Here is a 14563-nt window from a genome sequence, read left to right on the forward strand (position 1 = left end):
CACACACACACACATACTCACTCACTCCCTTCACTGCTCCTCCAGTCTGTTCTGATCGAACTGAGACATCTGCGTCCTGCATTGGATGACCTCACCGAGTCCAGCTTCTCTTTAACTCTGGATGACCCGGAAGCAGATAGACTACAGGCCCTGACGAGGAAGTGGGCGCAAGTCCTCACCTGTGCCTCCCATATGTACAGGTACGTCTTCCCTACAGCTTACATGTGGACAAATTGCCAAACTGACTGAAGATTCGGTGGGATGTTTGGCTTCAAATTGACATGCAGTTACAATTTTTTTGTTGTTGTTGTTGACCTTTTCAGTTATTTAGTAAATGCTGTTATCCATAGTGACTTACAGTAGTTTGTGCATATAATGCTACTGGCCCCCTGTGGGAATCAAACCCACAAACCCGCTCTTACCAACCCTTATCTCTGTTGGGTGCTCAACAGAGATATACAGGCTGAGGCCCAGCACTCTCAGAGCTTTGAGCAGAAGTGGGGCAACTGGATGAGCTTCCAGGAGAAGATGGAGGAGGATTTAAAACCAGACATTTCTGGACACTATTCCGGTCTTTGTGACCAGCTGGCAATTCATCAGGTTCCTATACCTTTTTTATCTAATCTTCTGAAATGTCTCTAATCACCAGATTATCATTTTAATCTTCATCATTATGGCAATTAGCAGTAAGTAACATGGAGGTGTGGTGTGGCCAGTATACCACATCTAAGAGCTGTTGCGTAATGCGCTTAGCCGTGGCGTGGTCTATTGGTCATATCCCACAAACCCCAGAGGTGCTTTATTGCTATTATTAACTGGTTACCAACACAACTAGAGCAGTAAAAATCTATGTGATGTCATACGCATTCAAGATGCGGTTTATAATTAGATATATAGTACTGTGCTACGGTCCCATCTAAGGAGATCAACATATCACAAAATATACGGTGGAAAGTCAACACCCCCATTCAAAAAGTTTTCCTTTTGTTGCCTTACAGCCTGACATGAAAACACATAATATCTGACACTTTCTGGTTTTATTCCCACACTGTACTGTGTGGGGTCTGTACTGTGTAACCCCTCCCTGTTCATTGAGTGGGCTTCATCATGGTGTCCTCTTAATAGGAGTCTCTCACCTGCTCTCTTCACCTGCTTGTCTGCAGGTGGTCATAAAGGCCTCCTGAATACCCAGCCTGGCCTAGTTTTACAGGCAGAGAGACTATGGAGTTAGATTTCTGGCAAAAGGTTAAGCGTACGTATTGTTAAGCTCGTAAGAAAATACATTCATAAATGGGTTATGATCGTAAAGAAGTTCAGACGTTAAACGTAAGTGTGAAATTAAATCTGATTAAAACAAAACAACATGTACGCTTAACCTTTTGGCAGATATCTAACTCCATAAGAGACAAGCACAGTAGTTAACAGGTGCCATCCACTGTTCTCTGCCCACACTCACCAGCCAGGCGGGGTTATTCACAGAGTCCCAAGTTTGCCACGCTACCCAAACTGTCACAGTGTATATCCTTTGATTCCTGGAGAATATTACCATACATACCATGTGGTTTTAGTATACTGCCATACCCCATCAAAACCCCCAGTATAAAATTGTTTGACTCCATTGTTGTAAATAATGTAAATATAAACAAGCATCATTAAAACTGTAATTACAATATCATGTATGTCCATGGGTCTGTAAAGCAGTTCTCTAAGTCAATCCTTAAGCTTTTTACCAAAACAGAAAAACAAATATTAGTATTGCTTGTGGCGACCCTCAAGAGTCTTGATTGTCTCCCCCCCCCCCCCCCCCCCCCCTTTTCTGCTAAATCAATTTTCAGTCCTAAGCCACTTCTAATCCTTTTGAATGCCACTTGGACTATACTGCTCCGGTTGTTAATGTCTTCTACAGGCATCAAAGAACAGGCCAGCCCTGGGTCCCAGGTTTCTTCCTTCTAAATTGTTTTACCTGACCACTGTGCACCTGCATCACTGGCTTTGTGGTTCGGGTCATGTAAAGTCAAGCACTTAGTGACAGCTGCTGTCATTAGAAGTCATTCATTAAGTTTCATCTGATTGATATTCCTTGTTATTCCACAGACACTCCGGATTGAGGTGTTGGCCGGGGACAAAGTCTTCAGAGAGCTCATCAGCAATGCATTGATTTCAATGGAAGACACCTCAGAAGAGGAAAGGTAAAGGCTATATTTCTAGCCGGATAGCTTTTAATAGGTCAGATTGCATTGAGACTGAATGACAAATGATGTCTGAGATTATATCATAACCATTCTTTTACAAAAAACCTCAGTGTGCTGACAATGTCACCATGAACCTGGAATACTTTGAAGCGCACACCAGTGGACATCCACTTTTGTTTCATCTGAAATATCATGAACAAACCTTTATCCAGAATGTACAATGCTTTACATCCATAGGTCGTCATTTTACACAGTTGATACATGTGGCAAATCTGATCATCTGGCTGTGAAGGTTTTAGTGAAAGTGCTATGTGTTTTCCTGAGGCGACGTGTTCGTTCTTCCTCAGCCTACACTTTGTCTTATGGCTGGGTTTTACTGTGAATGATACCACCCGCCAGCATGGCAGGGTTTACTAATCAAAAACAACTGCTGTTCTTCCTCTTGAAAAATCATGACTGAACTGAGACAAACATCTTTTTACCAGAGTATGTAGAGTGTTTATAAGCAAGAGGGATGCTGGAATTTACCCTTTAAATCTGGGGGAAAAAATCTTTACTAGTGGGCAACAGTATAATTCTGAGCTCCCACATGTTGAGCTCTGACATTACCTGCAAGTAAAACATTATCTATAAAAAAATTTATATGAAACCCCCAATAACTAAACACTACAGTGGGGAGAACAAGTATTTGATACACTGCTGATTTTGCAGGTTTTCCCACTTACAAAGCATGTAAAAGTCTGTAATCTTTATCATAGGTACTCTTCAACTGTGAGTGACGGAATCTATAACAAAAATCCAGAAATTCACATTGTAAGATAATTAGTAATTAATTAGTAATTAATTAGCATTTTATTGCATGCCATAAGTATTTGATACATCAGAAAAGCAGAACTTAATATTTGGTACAGAAAACTTTGTTTGCAATTACAGAGATCATACGTTTCCTGTAGACCAGGTTTGCACACACTGTAGCAGGGATTTTGGCCCACTCCTCCATACAGACATTCTCCAGATCCTTCAGGTTTCGGGGCTGTTGCAGGGCAATACAGACTTTCAGCACCCTCCAAAGATTTTCTATTGAATTCAGGTCTGGAGACTGGCTAGGCCACTCCAGGACCTTGAGATGCTTCTTACAGAGCCACTCCTTAGTTGTCCTGGCTGTGTGTTTCGGGTCGTTGTCATGCTGGAAGACCCAGCCACGATCCATCTTCAATGCTCTTACTGAGGGAAGGAGGTTGTTGGCAAAGATCTCGCGATACATGGCCCCATCCATCCTCCCCTCAATACGGTGCAGTCGTCCTGTCCCCTTTGCAGAAAAGCATCCCCAAAGAATGATGTTTCCACCTCCATGCTTCACGGTTGGGATGGTGTTCTTGGGGTTGTACTCATCCTTCTTCCTCCAAACACAGCGAGTGGAGTTTAGACCAAAAAGCTCTATTTTTGTCTCATCAGACCACATGACCTTCTCCCATTCCTCCTCTGGATCATCCAGATGGTCATTGGCAAACTTCAGACGGGCCTGGACATGCACTGGCTTGAGCAGGGGGACCTTGCGTGCGCTGCAGGATTTTATGTCGTAGTGTGTTACTAATGGTTTTCTTTGAGACTGTGGACCCAGCTCTCTTCAGGTCATTGACCAGGTCCTGCCGTGTAATTCTGGGCTGATCCCTCACCTTCCTCATGATCATTGATGCCCCACGAGGTGAGATCTTGCATGGAGCCCCAGACCGAGGGAGATTGACCGTAATCTTGAACTTCTTCCATTTTCTAATAATTGCGCCAACAGTTGTTGCCTTCTCACCAAGCTGCTTGCCTATTGTCCTGTAGCCCATCCCAGCCTTGTGCAGGTCTACAATTTTAATCCTGACGTCCTTACACAGCTCTCTGGTCTTGGCCATTGTGAAGAGGTTGGAGTTTGTTTGATTGAGTGTGTGGACAGGTGTCTTTTATACACGTAACGAGTTCAAACAGGTGCAGTTAATCCAGGTAATGAGTGGAGAACAGGAGGGCTTCTTAAAGAAAAACTAACAGGTCTGTGAGAGCTGGAATTCTTACTGGTTGGTAGGTGATCAAATACTTATGTCATGCAATAAAATGCAAATTCATTATTTAGAAGTCAAACAATGTGATTTTCTGGATTTTTGTTTTAGATTCTGTCTCTCACACTTGAAATGTACCTATGATAAACATTAGACTCCATGCCACGCCGCATTGCTGCAATAATTCAGGCAAAAGGAGCCCCAACTAAGTATTGAGTGCTGTACATGCTCATACTTTTCATGTTCATACTTTTCAGTTGGCCAACATTTCTAAAAAATTTTTTTTTGTATGGGTCTTACGTAATATTCTAATTTTCTGAGATACTGAATTTGGGATTTTCATTAGTTGTCAGTTATAATCATCACGATTAAAAGGAATAAACATTTGAAATATATCAGTCTGTGTGCAATGAATGAATATAATATACCAGTTTCACTTTTTGAATGGAATCACTGAAATGAATTAACTTTTTGATGATATTCTAATTATATGACCAGCACCTGTATATGTATAATCAGCAGCCTGGATTACACGTTGCTATACGTAGAAAGAGAACAAACATTATCCTTTCCATTGTTTAACATTGTTCCAGTTAGGACAGCCATGTTGTTATGCTGGGTTTAGCACTTCATTCCACTCTGGCCTCACCGTGGGCGTTCTGGCTTCCACTGGTTAGTAAATCAAAGCTTGCGGTCTTGTATTTCCTCTGATAAACTGCCATCTAGTAAAGTCATTAAAAATGAAGTTTTATTGCTACGTTTCTTACACTGGGGTAATGGCATCTCAACTGTCAACATAATTCTCTCTCTCACACACTCACCCACACACACACACACCCGCACACACTCACACTCACATACACACCCACTCACACAGGGTAGCATCTCTTGTACTCTTCACTTGTACAGCAAGCTGGCATACACTAAGGACTACCAAATGAATCAGTCACTGTGCACCTAGTGTGGAAACATCCAAGCTTTGTAAAAACAGTGGCCTCAGCCAAACAACTCCTTTCTCTTGTACAGGATGTTCTTGCGCGCTTCCCTTCATAATTTTTAAAGGAAATCACTGAGATGCGGAAACTCTTTACTTTGCTAATTCCTTTCAATATGTGCAGAGAAGGGAATGAGTTCACCAGTGGCATAGAGAGAAATTGCTGTTGGCTGGGCATGAGTAAGTAAGTAGCTGGGCCAAAAAGAAATCCAGCAAAAATACCCAACATATTTCATGACAATGTGTCTAAAAGAAATCAGCTCAATCTTGCCAAACATGCCTGTTTAATAAGTTGAGGCCTATAGGCAGTGCAGCGATGAGTCTGCTAGTACTACATCAGTGCTGACAAAACATGACGACTGCCAAAGTCCAACAGCAAAGATATTACTGAAACATGGAATAAATACACAACGTGTCTATCAACTATAGGCTACATATTCAGAGAGAGAAAGAAAGATTTCAGCAGCAGACCATTACATGATTATAAGACAACCTATACTGTCACAAAATACAGCGCCATCTTTGCTGCTAAAATCTCTCATGTCTGTCTTGTACCTGACTTCTGCCATGATATGTAGTGTTTTAGGAATTGCTCTTTTTGAAACCAAAATCAATATTTGCTTAATTGTTCTATTTACACAGATATTCTTGCTTTTTGGTGTTACAGTACACAACCCTCATTGCATCATTTTTAAGTGAAGCTTGTAACCATTAGGGGTGAAGTGCTTTGCTCTTGGGTGCAATTGTTCTATGGGATAACAGGCAATGCCTCACTTCATTTTTTTCTTGACAATGTTTCTTTGTGTATTTTATTGTTTGGAGTGACAGGACGGTATGAAGGAGAGGTTTGGAAGAAAGGTACATAGAGGGAGACCGAGAGGAAGGACTCAGACAGCGGCTCATGCATTCCAGTGCATTTCAGTAATATGTTCCCTGAAATACCATCAACCGTTCTGTTTTATTTTTTCCACTTCTCCTCTGCCATTCTTTCCTCCCTTTTCCCTCCTCTCCTCGAAGCAGGCCTGACCTCACCCTAAAGCTGGTGGAGATGAGAGAGCGTTGGCAGGGGGTTGTGAGTGCTGAACAGCAGCGAAGGAGCCTGGTGCAGAACAGGTTGGCCCAGTGGCGTTTTGTCAACCGCTGCATGAAGAGGCTAATGAGGCTGTTAAGAGACATAGAGGTCTTACTTCCCCCTGCTACTCTGGCCCTTTGTACTCTGCAGCGGCTCCCTGGTGCCTTCATGGACTTGAAGGTGAGATTGTAGAAATCATTTTTTTTAAATTGCTAGAACAGTTCCTCCCATTCAAGTTAATTGGAATAATGCAGGTGGCAATTTTGCCACTCATAAAATGTAAGTGTTCTTTTTTTCCATGCCTTGAAAGGCTAAAAGAGCATTTTGGTGTGTATTTTAAAAACATTTTTAACCTCGCCCATCCTCAACTGACCCCAGTTGTCCCCACCCTGTCCCTATACAACAATACTGACATAAAAAAAACACTAAAGATAAAAGAAAATGCATTAAAACAAAAAATCCTCGTACAAGAAAACGGTTACATCTAACGTCTTCTGTTTCCCATAGGCTAACATAAGCTAACTGAAACTGCCATGTATTCCCTTTATCAGCGCGTTGAAGAGACTCTTCTCCAGCAAGATGTCCTCTACAGACAGACACTAGAGGTGGGGGGGCTGCTGCACACCTGGGCGGAGCCACACACCCTGGTCCAGATACAAAGGGACCTAGAGACCTTGCAGGAGGCCTGGGACCACACCAGGGAACTGCTGGGGGAAAGGAAAACCCTGCTTGAAAGTGTTGTTCAGGTATGTCAGTCAATAAACCTAATGTATCTCTTGGAAGCATGTGAACATGAGGACTAACTGGGCATTGTAGTGGGGGGCGGGGGGGGGGGGGGGGGGGGGGTGGGGGGGGGCATGTGTGTGACCTACATACCCTGTCATTTTTCTGTGGAATACCCCTGTTAAAGCCTAGGCGATCAAAAAGCAACTCTAATCTGAACCTAATCTAACCATAATGTATGCAGGGGCCAGCTGCCAGTTCTGGTCCCACAGAGACGTCTGAACACAGACGACTGCGTAGTGTAAAATGTACATTTATATATGGTCTTGTGAAAAAGTGCAAGTTCTTTTTATGTATTTGGACACAAATGAACCGATCTAGCAATTTTTTTTTGCATTTACTGTTACATAAAATGGCAAAGATTTGTCAGGTGTACCAAAACAGGTGCAAATGATCAGAAGATCATTACAAAGTAACGCATGAGGGTTCAGCCTTCCATCAAAATGAAAAACTTGGTCTGGTTTGGTCATAACCGTATGGTGTGTTGTAAGATATTCAATTAGGGGCATATTTTGCAGTGCTCCCTACAGTTTTTCAGTTTTAAAGTCCAATATGGAGCGGTTGAAACCACACTTATTAGTTATTGCTTGCTCTCTCCATGATCGCAAGGACCCAAAAAAATTATAATCCACCACAATCCATTTACCCTACCTTTATTCAAACTGCCCATGAAAAACCCATGAAAACCAAATACCTCATGTATTTGCTAAAAAGGTCAAAAGGTGATTGTGTGGCAAAAAAATGTAAAGTACACAATGTGCTAAAATGTAAAATATCCATTCAATAATATCCCTTTAGACAGTAGTGTCAGCTAAATTACTAATATTTGAAATATACTCATAGTTGCTATCTGTCAGAGCGATTTTGACATTGTCCATGAATGATGTTTACTACCTCCTGGTGGAGTCAGGTTACAGAAGCGTGTGAAAACAGGGACCATGGGAGGCTGGGTTAAATGTTGTATCCCAAATTATACAATTTTTACAATATAGGACTGTAATGGGCTCTGGTCAAATGTAGTGCACTAAATAGTGAATAGGGTGGCATTTAGGAGGCTGATTTGATGGACACCCCGGACCAGTTTCCAGGTTATGCACCATTGAGTGTGTCCACTGACATAATGTTTTAATCCAGATTGAGCTGAAACTGAGTTTTTTATGTTGATATATAGAAGGGGAAATACACACCATGATACCCTGTCAATCTTCTACTCACAATGTCTATGATGTTCAACTGAAGTGAACGGTAAACTGATTTTGTGTCCACAAGATATCAATGGAGAATTCTAAATATTTTTGTTTGTATATTACAGAACTGGAGCCGCTGTCAGACCAGACTAGCCGATAGCGCACACAGACTGGAGCAGCTCAGAGACAGGCTAAACCAGCCGCTGCCAGCGATGCAGGAGGAGCTACAATGTGAAGAGAAGCTCACAGAGGTAACTGTTGAATCTGGATCTCTTTAAATATACACTGATCGGTCATAACAACATGACCACTGACAGGTGAAGTGAATAACACGGATAATCTCGTTATCATGGCACCTGTCAGTGGGTGGGATATATTAGGCAGCAATTGAACATTCTGTCCTCAAAGTTGGTGTGTTAGAAGCAGGAAAAATGGACAAGCGTAAGGATCTGATGGACTTTGACAAGGATCAAATTGTGATGGCAAGAGGACTGGGTCAGAGCGTCTCCAAAACTGCAGCCCTTGTGGGGTTTTCATGGTCTTCAGTGGTCAGTACCTATCAAAAGTGGTCCAAGGAAGGAAAAGCGGCAAACCGGCATCATAGATGCATGTGGAGAGCGAAGGCTGGCCAGTGTGGTCCGATCCAACAGACCACCTACTGTAGCTCAAATTGCTGAAAAAGTGAATGCTGGTATTGATAGAAAGATGTCAGAACACAGTGCATCACAGTTTTGTATGGAGCTGCGTAGACCAGTCAGGGTGCCCATGTTGACCCCTGTCCACTGCCGAGAACGCATACAATGGGCACGTGAGCATCAGAACTGCACCACGGAGTAATGGAAAAAGATGGCCTGATCTGATGAATCATGTTTCCTTTTACATAATGTGGATGGCAGAGTGCATGTGTGTCGCTTACCTGCAGAACACATGGCACCAGGATGCACTATGGCAAGACAGCAGGGGCAGTGTGATGCTTTGGGCAATGTTCTGCTGGGAAACCTTGGGTCCTGCCATTCACGTGGATGTTACTTTGACACGTTCCACCTACCTGAGCATTGTTGCAGACCATGTGCACCCTTTCATGGCAACGGTATTCCCTGATGGCACTGGCCTCTTTCAACAGGATAATGCGCCCTGCCACAAAGCAACAATAGTTCAGGAATGGTTTGAGGAACACACAGCGAGTTCAAGGTGTTGACTTGGCCTACAGGTTACCCAGATATCAACCTAATCCAGCATCTGTGGGTTGTGCTGGACAAATGGGTCCGATCCATGGAGGCCCCACCTCGCAGTTTACAGGATCTGCTGCTAACGTCTTGGTGCCAGATACCACAGCACACCTTCAGAGGTCTAGTGGAGTCCATGTCTCGACGGGTCAGGGCTGTTTTGTAGGCAAAAGGGGAATCTACACAATATTAGGCAGGTGGTTATAATGTTATGGTTGATTGGTGTATGTGTGGGTGAGTGTGGTTGCCAAATTGATGGCACATGTGGTGGGTGATATGGCTGTGTACCGGATCATGGTTATTTAGTAATATAACAAAGAAAACATTGACCTACACACTGCTAAACATTTCTGTTGTTTCAAGTAGTTATTATGTAGTAGCTAGTTCCACAGCTTTTTTAAGTTTAAGAAGCTCGACTAGTTTTCCCCTGGTATTACCTGAATTTATCATTTTGTGAGTTAAGTTTGCCTTCTGGTTGGATGAAAGTATACATTTTAAACCGCAGATTGAGTTATTGTCAAAGAAGCTGAAGGAAGGATCTTATGCAATGTTTTTGTGTTGGACTCCAAAATTATCTATAAGTTGCTGGATGAGGTGAATTGCAGAGTTCACCACTACTAAGTCCTGTCACCCATCACTGTGACATATACAAAGTATTTTTGTCCTTGCATGGGCTACTACCTAAATATCTTTGCTTCTAGCTAACAACATCACAACTGAGAGATTGGAGGACCCAAACAGTGGCAAAAACAAAACAAACTGTGTCCAGGGTTAATAAGACTCTGTTTAGAAGTAATGCATTATGGTGAAGTGGGCATCATTAGGGAAACACTACTAGAAGGGGAGAGATCCAGTTTTTTTCCTAATCCAACTGTTTAGTTTTGTCAGTTCATTGGTTATTAAAATCATCTCTGTTTTGTCTCACAGTGTTTTCTTTGAATTCATCTGACCCAAGCATTAGCTACAGTTTTTTTGGGGGGCTCCTAAAACTCCCCTGCCATTGCATCTCACCATTATGAGAGTTCCACACTCCTCCCTCTTTTCCCCTTCTCCCATCCCCCCGTTAACCTCCCCCTTCTCCCCTCCCGGTTTGCCCCCTGCTCCCCTCCCCCTCCTCTTAATCCCGCGGGGTTGGGAGAAAGCTAGAGAGTGAGACATACACACAGAGACGGAAAGGGAAACACATGTACTGGAGTAGCATGCACTCACAACAGCAACAGGGTGCCTGACAGTTGTGTGTGTGTGTGTGTTATGCAGGAGGACAAGGCCTCTTTGGAGCTGTGGACCGGTGGAATGAAGGAGCTGTCCACCATGAAGACGGACCTTTCCCAGTACATCCTGTCCGGGGACGCCACCCTGCTACAAGGACAGGTGGAGCAGCTGCACTGCCAGTGGGAGGAACTCTGTCTGAAGGTGAGATGGAGAGAAAGAATATAAAGGTTGAGAGGCTAAGGGGAAACAGAGAGAGAGAGAGAAATGTAGAGTCAGAGAAGTACTATATAATAAGAGGAGGAAGTAGAGAGATGTAGGAAGACAGCATTGTAAATGTCTGTGGGAGAGAGATGGGAAAACTGTGTGGATTTGCATGTGAGAGTGAGGAAGTGAGAGGAGGGATGAGGGGATTGTGGACACAAACTGCTCCTCTACGGGGGTTGATGACCAATGTGGAACACATTCACTGGTTCATGGCAGCACATTATGATGAGTAGCATGAAAATGGAGGGAAAATCTGGCATGTGGGTGACGGGAATGTAACTGATCAGCAAGAAGGCAGTTGTCTTCCCAAAACATTGTTTAGAAATGCATTATTGGCTGGTGTTAGTGCAATGAGTAGATTACTGGAACCCCTGGCTTGTTGTCATTATTGTAAACAGTATAAATCTGCTTTCTTCAAACTGCACGCAAAGAAAATAAATAAGAGTATTATTACCAATATTCTAAGCAATCCCATTGAATAAGAAAAAAGAAAAAAGTTTTACATTTGCCGTTTATGCACCCTTTTCATATATCCACTGAAGAATTGTGTTTATTATGCACATGGTGTGTGTTTGGTTAAGGTCCTAAATCTCTGTAAATGGCATTTGTACTTCCATGTGGTGTAATACTGATATAAATCTTTGTCAGTGAGAGAAAAATTTGCCGTTAGCTTGATTGTTTTGGGATCTTATTGTGCCCTGATTAAAGCATGTGAGCTGTTTGAATGGTGTGGTCAAATGAAAGTGAAGTTCTGTTGGAGTGGGTAACTGAATTTGTCTGTTATCTATTGTAATAGACCTTTGCACGTGTGATTTGAACGCTTCTTGAGTTTGTGACTGAATTAAGTTTCTGCACTGACTGGTCCAAACAATGGTGAAAAGAAGCATTTAGCTCTTTAGCTGACCTGAGGTCAGAGTTTCAAGCTACAGTTAAATCTCCTTTTAATTTAAAAGACGGACAGAGCTTTGAATAACTGCCTGTTCTGTTGATTTTGATGACTTAGTTATTGTTGTGCAGTCGGGCTTAGTTAGCCTCTCAGCGGGGGCTCATGGTTCCAGTGACTGGCCGCACCTGCAACCTGTTGTTGCCCGCTGGCAGCCGTTTCAACCTGTTGTTGCTGCGCTGGCAGCAGTTTCAAGTTCTCCAGAAAACAGTTGGCTTCCTCACACATTGACAAAGATGTTGCATGGGTTACGGATGCAAGTAGAAAAATGGGGCATTCATTTTGACAGTGTTCTCATATTACAGTGTGCCCACAACGCATGCCTCTGCCCCGGCAAGGCAAACAGGTTGCAGGTGTAGCTGGTGACTGGAGTGGCTCGGGAACAGATGGCCGGCCATGGCTGTTGCCTGCCTGTGATTTAGGATACATTGCTTGTTCCCTGTTGTGGTGGCCACACAAGTCCTCACAGGGCAGTTCCAGCTCACAATGAAAACTGCTCCTGGCAGAATGTTATGAATATTAAGCCTCGGCAGGATGTGAGGGAAAGTGTCATACTTGTGGTGAAAAACGGTAACTGTCCATAGTCCAAGAATTATGGCGGTCCAAATGAACCCATGTCTGCCTGTTAAACTCGTTGACCTGAACAGACCCTCCTTTGTGGAGTAATGGGAGTATAATCTACAGTAAACTGTCATTAGGAAAATGGACACTATTCATTTCATATGAAAAGCTTGGATCTCTTGGGGCCTCATGCAATTCACTTGATTATGGAGAGTCCCTTTCGGTTCTTTCATTTGCATTGCCTGGTAAAAGAAAGGATAAGAAAGGTAAAATAGGTTTGGGGTCAATTTATTTTCAACTCTAGTATAATTCAAAAAAATGCCTCGGCTGATTTGCAATTAACCTTTTTAGGGCTCCACTTTGCTGCGACAAGCCAGCATGAAATATCTAGGTCAAACTTGCATTATAGTAAGAGGCTATAACCTTTACAGAGATTTGTACCATGTTGTTCCGCCTATAATGTGCTTTTTTCACGGAAAAGAATGCACGGCAGGACGGTTTTATCACAAGCTCTTTTGGGATCATCCAATTTTGCATTACTCAATACACAGTTGTAAGTGACCTCTTAGGTCTTCTCAGCCAGAGCCTTTAGTCTTTTTTTGTGTTATGTTCCCAGTCATTCTAAGTAATGTAATCTAGTGACTACAAAAGCCAGGATCAAGTGGCATGTTGCTAAAGCACTCTGTTAGGGGTTGACACTTTACTGAGAGTTGCCACTGATAGCACGGTAGATTTCCTGCCCCATTACTGCCGTTAACCCATTAAACCTTGCTTGCCTACTGAAGCAAATTCAAATTATTATTTTTTCAAAGCATTTCAAAGTTTGTGGCACTTAAGGGTGTTGTTTATGGGCTACTTAATGAATCCACACTGTATGGTTTTTACAACCGCATCACAGTTTGTTTTTTAATTGAATGTTTTCTTTCAGTGGTCTGAGTTGGGCCTCCGTTTAATTGACAGTCTTTAAGTAACTTAATGTGTTGCATATTTTATATGGAAGATTACCCAGTTAACATTATTACAGTGGCAAAAGTGGTAAAGTCTCACCCCATGTCTGCCAATGAGTAGGCATGAGCACAAACAGATCTGGGAACAGGTCAGGCTGGACCCCCATCACAGTGTTTTATTCTGCCTCTGATTGTCAGTCCGTTGCCTCCAAATTTGGAACAATTGCTATATCCATCCACCAGTGACGACCTCCAGGAAACGCATGTAACCCCCAGTCAAGAAACTTAATACAAGCACTGAACAGTCCGAGATTCCGCATGTGGCACCACCCTCTGCCCCTTCTCGCCACCCTCCCTTACCACTGCTCCTTCTCTCAGGTATCCCTACGCAGGCAGGAGATAGCCGACCGCCTGAGCGCCTGGACCATCTTCAACGACAAAAACAAGGAGCTGTGCGATTGGCTGACCCAGATGGAGAACAAGGTGTCACACAGCGGAGACCTGAGCCTTGGGGAGATGCTGGAGAAGCTGAAGAAGGTAGGAGGATACTTGGGTACACCGTACACATGGGGTATGACCTCAGGTGTTGTGAAAGTGATGGGCCTCAAATGTAATGTGTACATGTAAATGTGTATAAAATTGTGATTACAACATTTTAAATGCATTGTGCTGTTTATTAAATATAAAATGTGAATCTGACTTGATGCAAAAGCTTTTCCCCATGTTAAAAATTCAACGTATTTATGAAGTTCATGCTCCACTACAATCCTGGTAACAATCCATTCTTTCAAATACTGTAAATAATATGTTTCTTATCAAACTGAGGTGATTCATGTTTGGAATACAGTACATGCACAGCTTACCTTACTGTGCAGAACTGGCTTGATCCATACAATGGATCCACACAACATTCCGATGGCTGGGCTGCCGGAGCCTTCGGTGCGTTAAGATCATTGTTGGCGATTCTGAGAGTTTTCATTACCATCATGGCTCTTAAAAACCTTCTTACTGCAACCCCTCGCAGAGCAACGTTACTTAATTCACAAAATGTCAGCTAAATATGCTCAGGATGTTTACAGTAGGCCGTCTGTCTGACTGTGACCACTGACTATGAAGTTGAATACAAATGCAAAGTAGTAT

The 14563-nt window shown here is 42.8% G+C and overlaps 1 protein-coding gene across 1 annotated transcript in view; it reads left to right on the top strand.

Moving 5' to 3' along the window:
• Positions 1 to 14563, top strand: part of LOC105017653 (nesprin-2) — a 74381-nt gene that overhangs the window by 42054 nt on the left and 17764 nt on the right. Inside the window, exons 49-56 of the mRNA XM_034287670.1 lie at positions 46 to 200; positions 453 to 600; positions 2095 to 2189; positions 6246 to 6480; positions 6852 to 7046; positions 8396 to 8521; positions 10754 to 10909; positions 13802 to 13960. Coding sequence (XP_034143561.1) covers positions 46 to 200; positions 453 to 600; positions 2095 to 2189; positions 6246 to 6480; positions 6852 to 7046; positions 8396 to 8521; positions 10754 to 10909; positions 13802 to 13960 — 1269 coding nt within the window. The remainder of the gene's footprint in view (positions 1 to 45; positions 201 to 452; positions 601 to 2094; positions 2190 to 6245; positions 6481 to 6851; positions 7047 to 8395; positions 8522 to 10753; positions 10910 to 13801; positions 13961 to 14563) is intronic.

Source organism: Esox lucius, chromosome 18, assembly GCF_011004845.1.
Source record: "Esox lucius isolate fEsoLuc1 chromosome 18, fEsoLuc1.pri, whole genome shotgun sequence".
Lineage (NCBI taxonomy): Eukaryota > Metazoa > Chordata > Actinopteri > Esociformes > Esocidae > Esox > Esox lucius.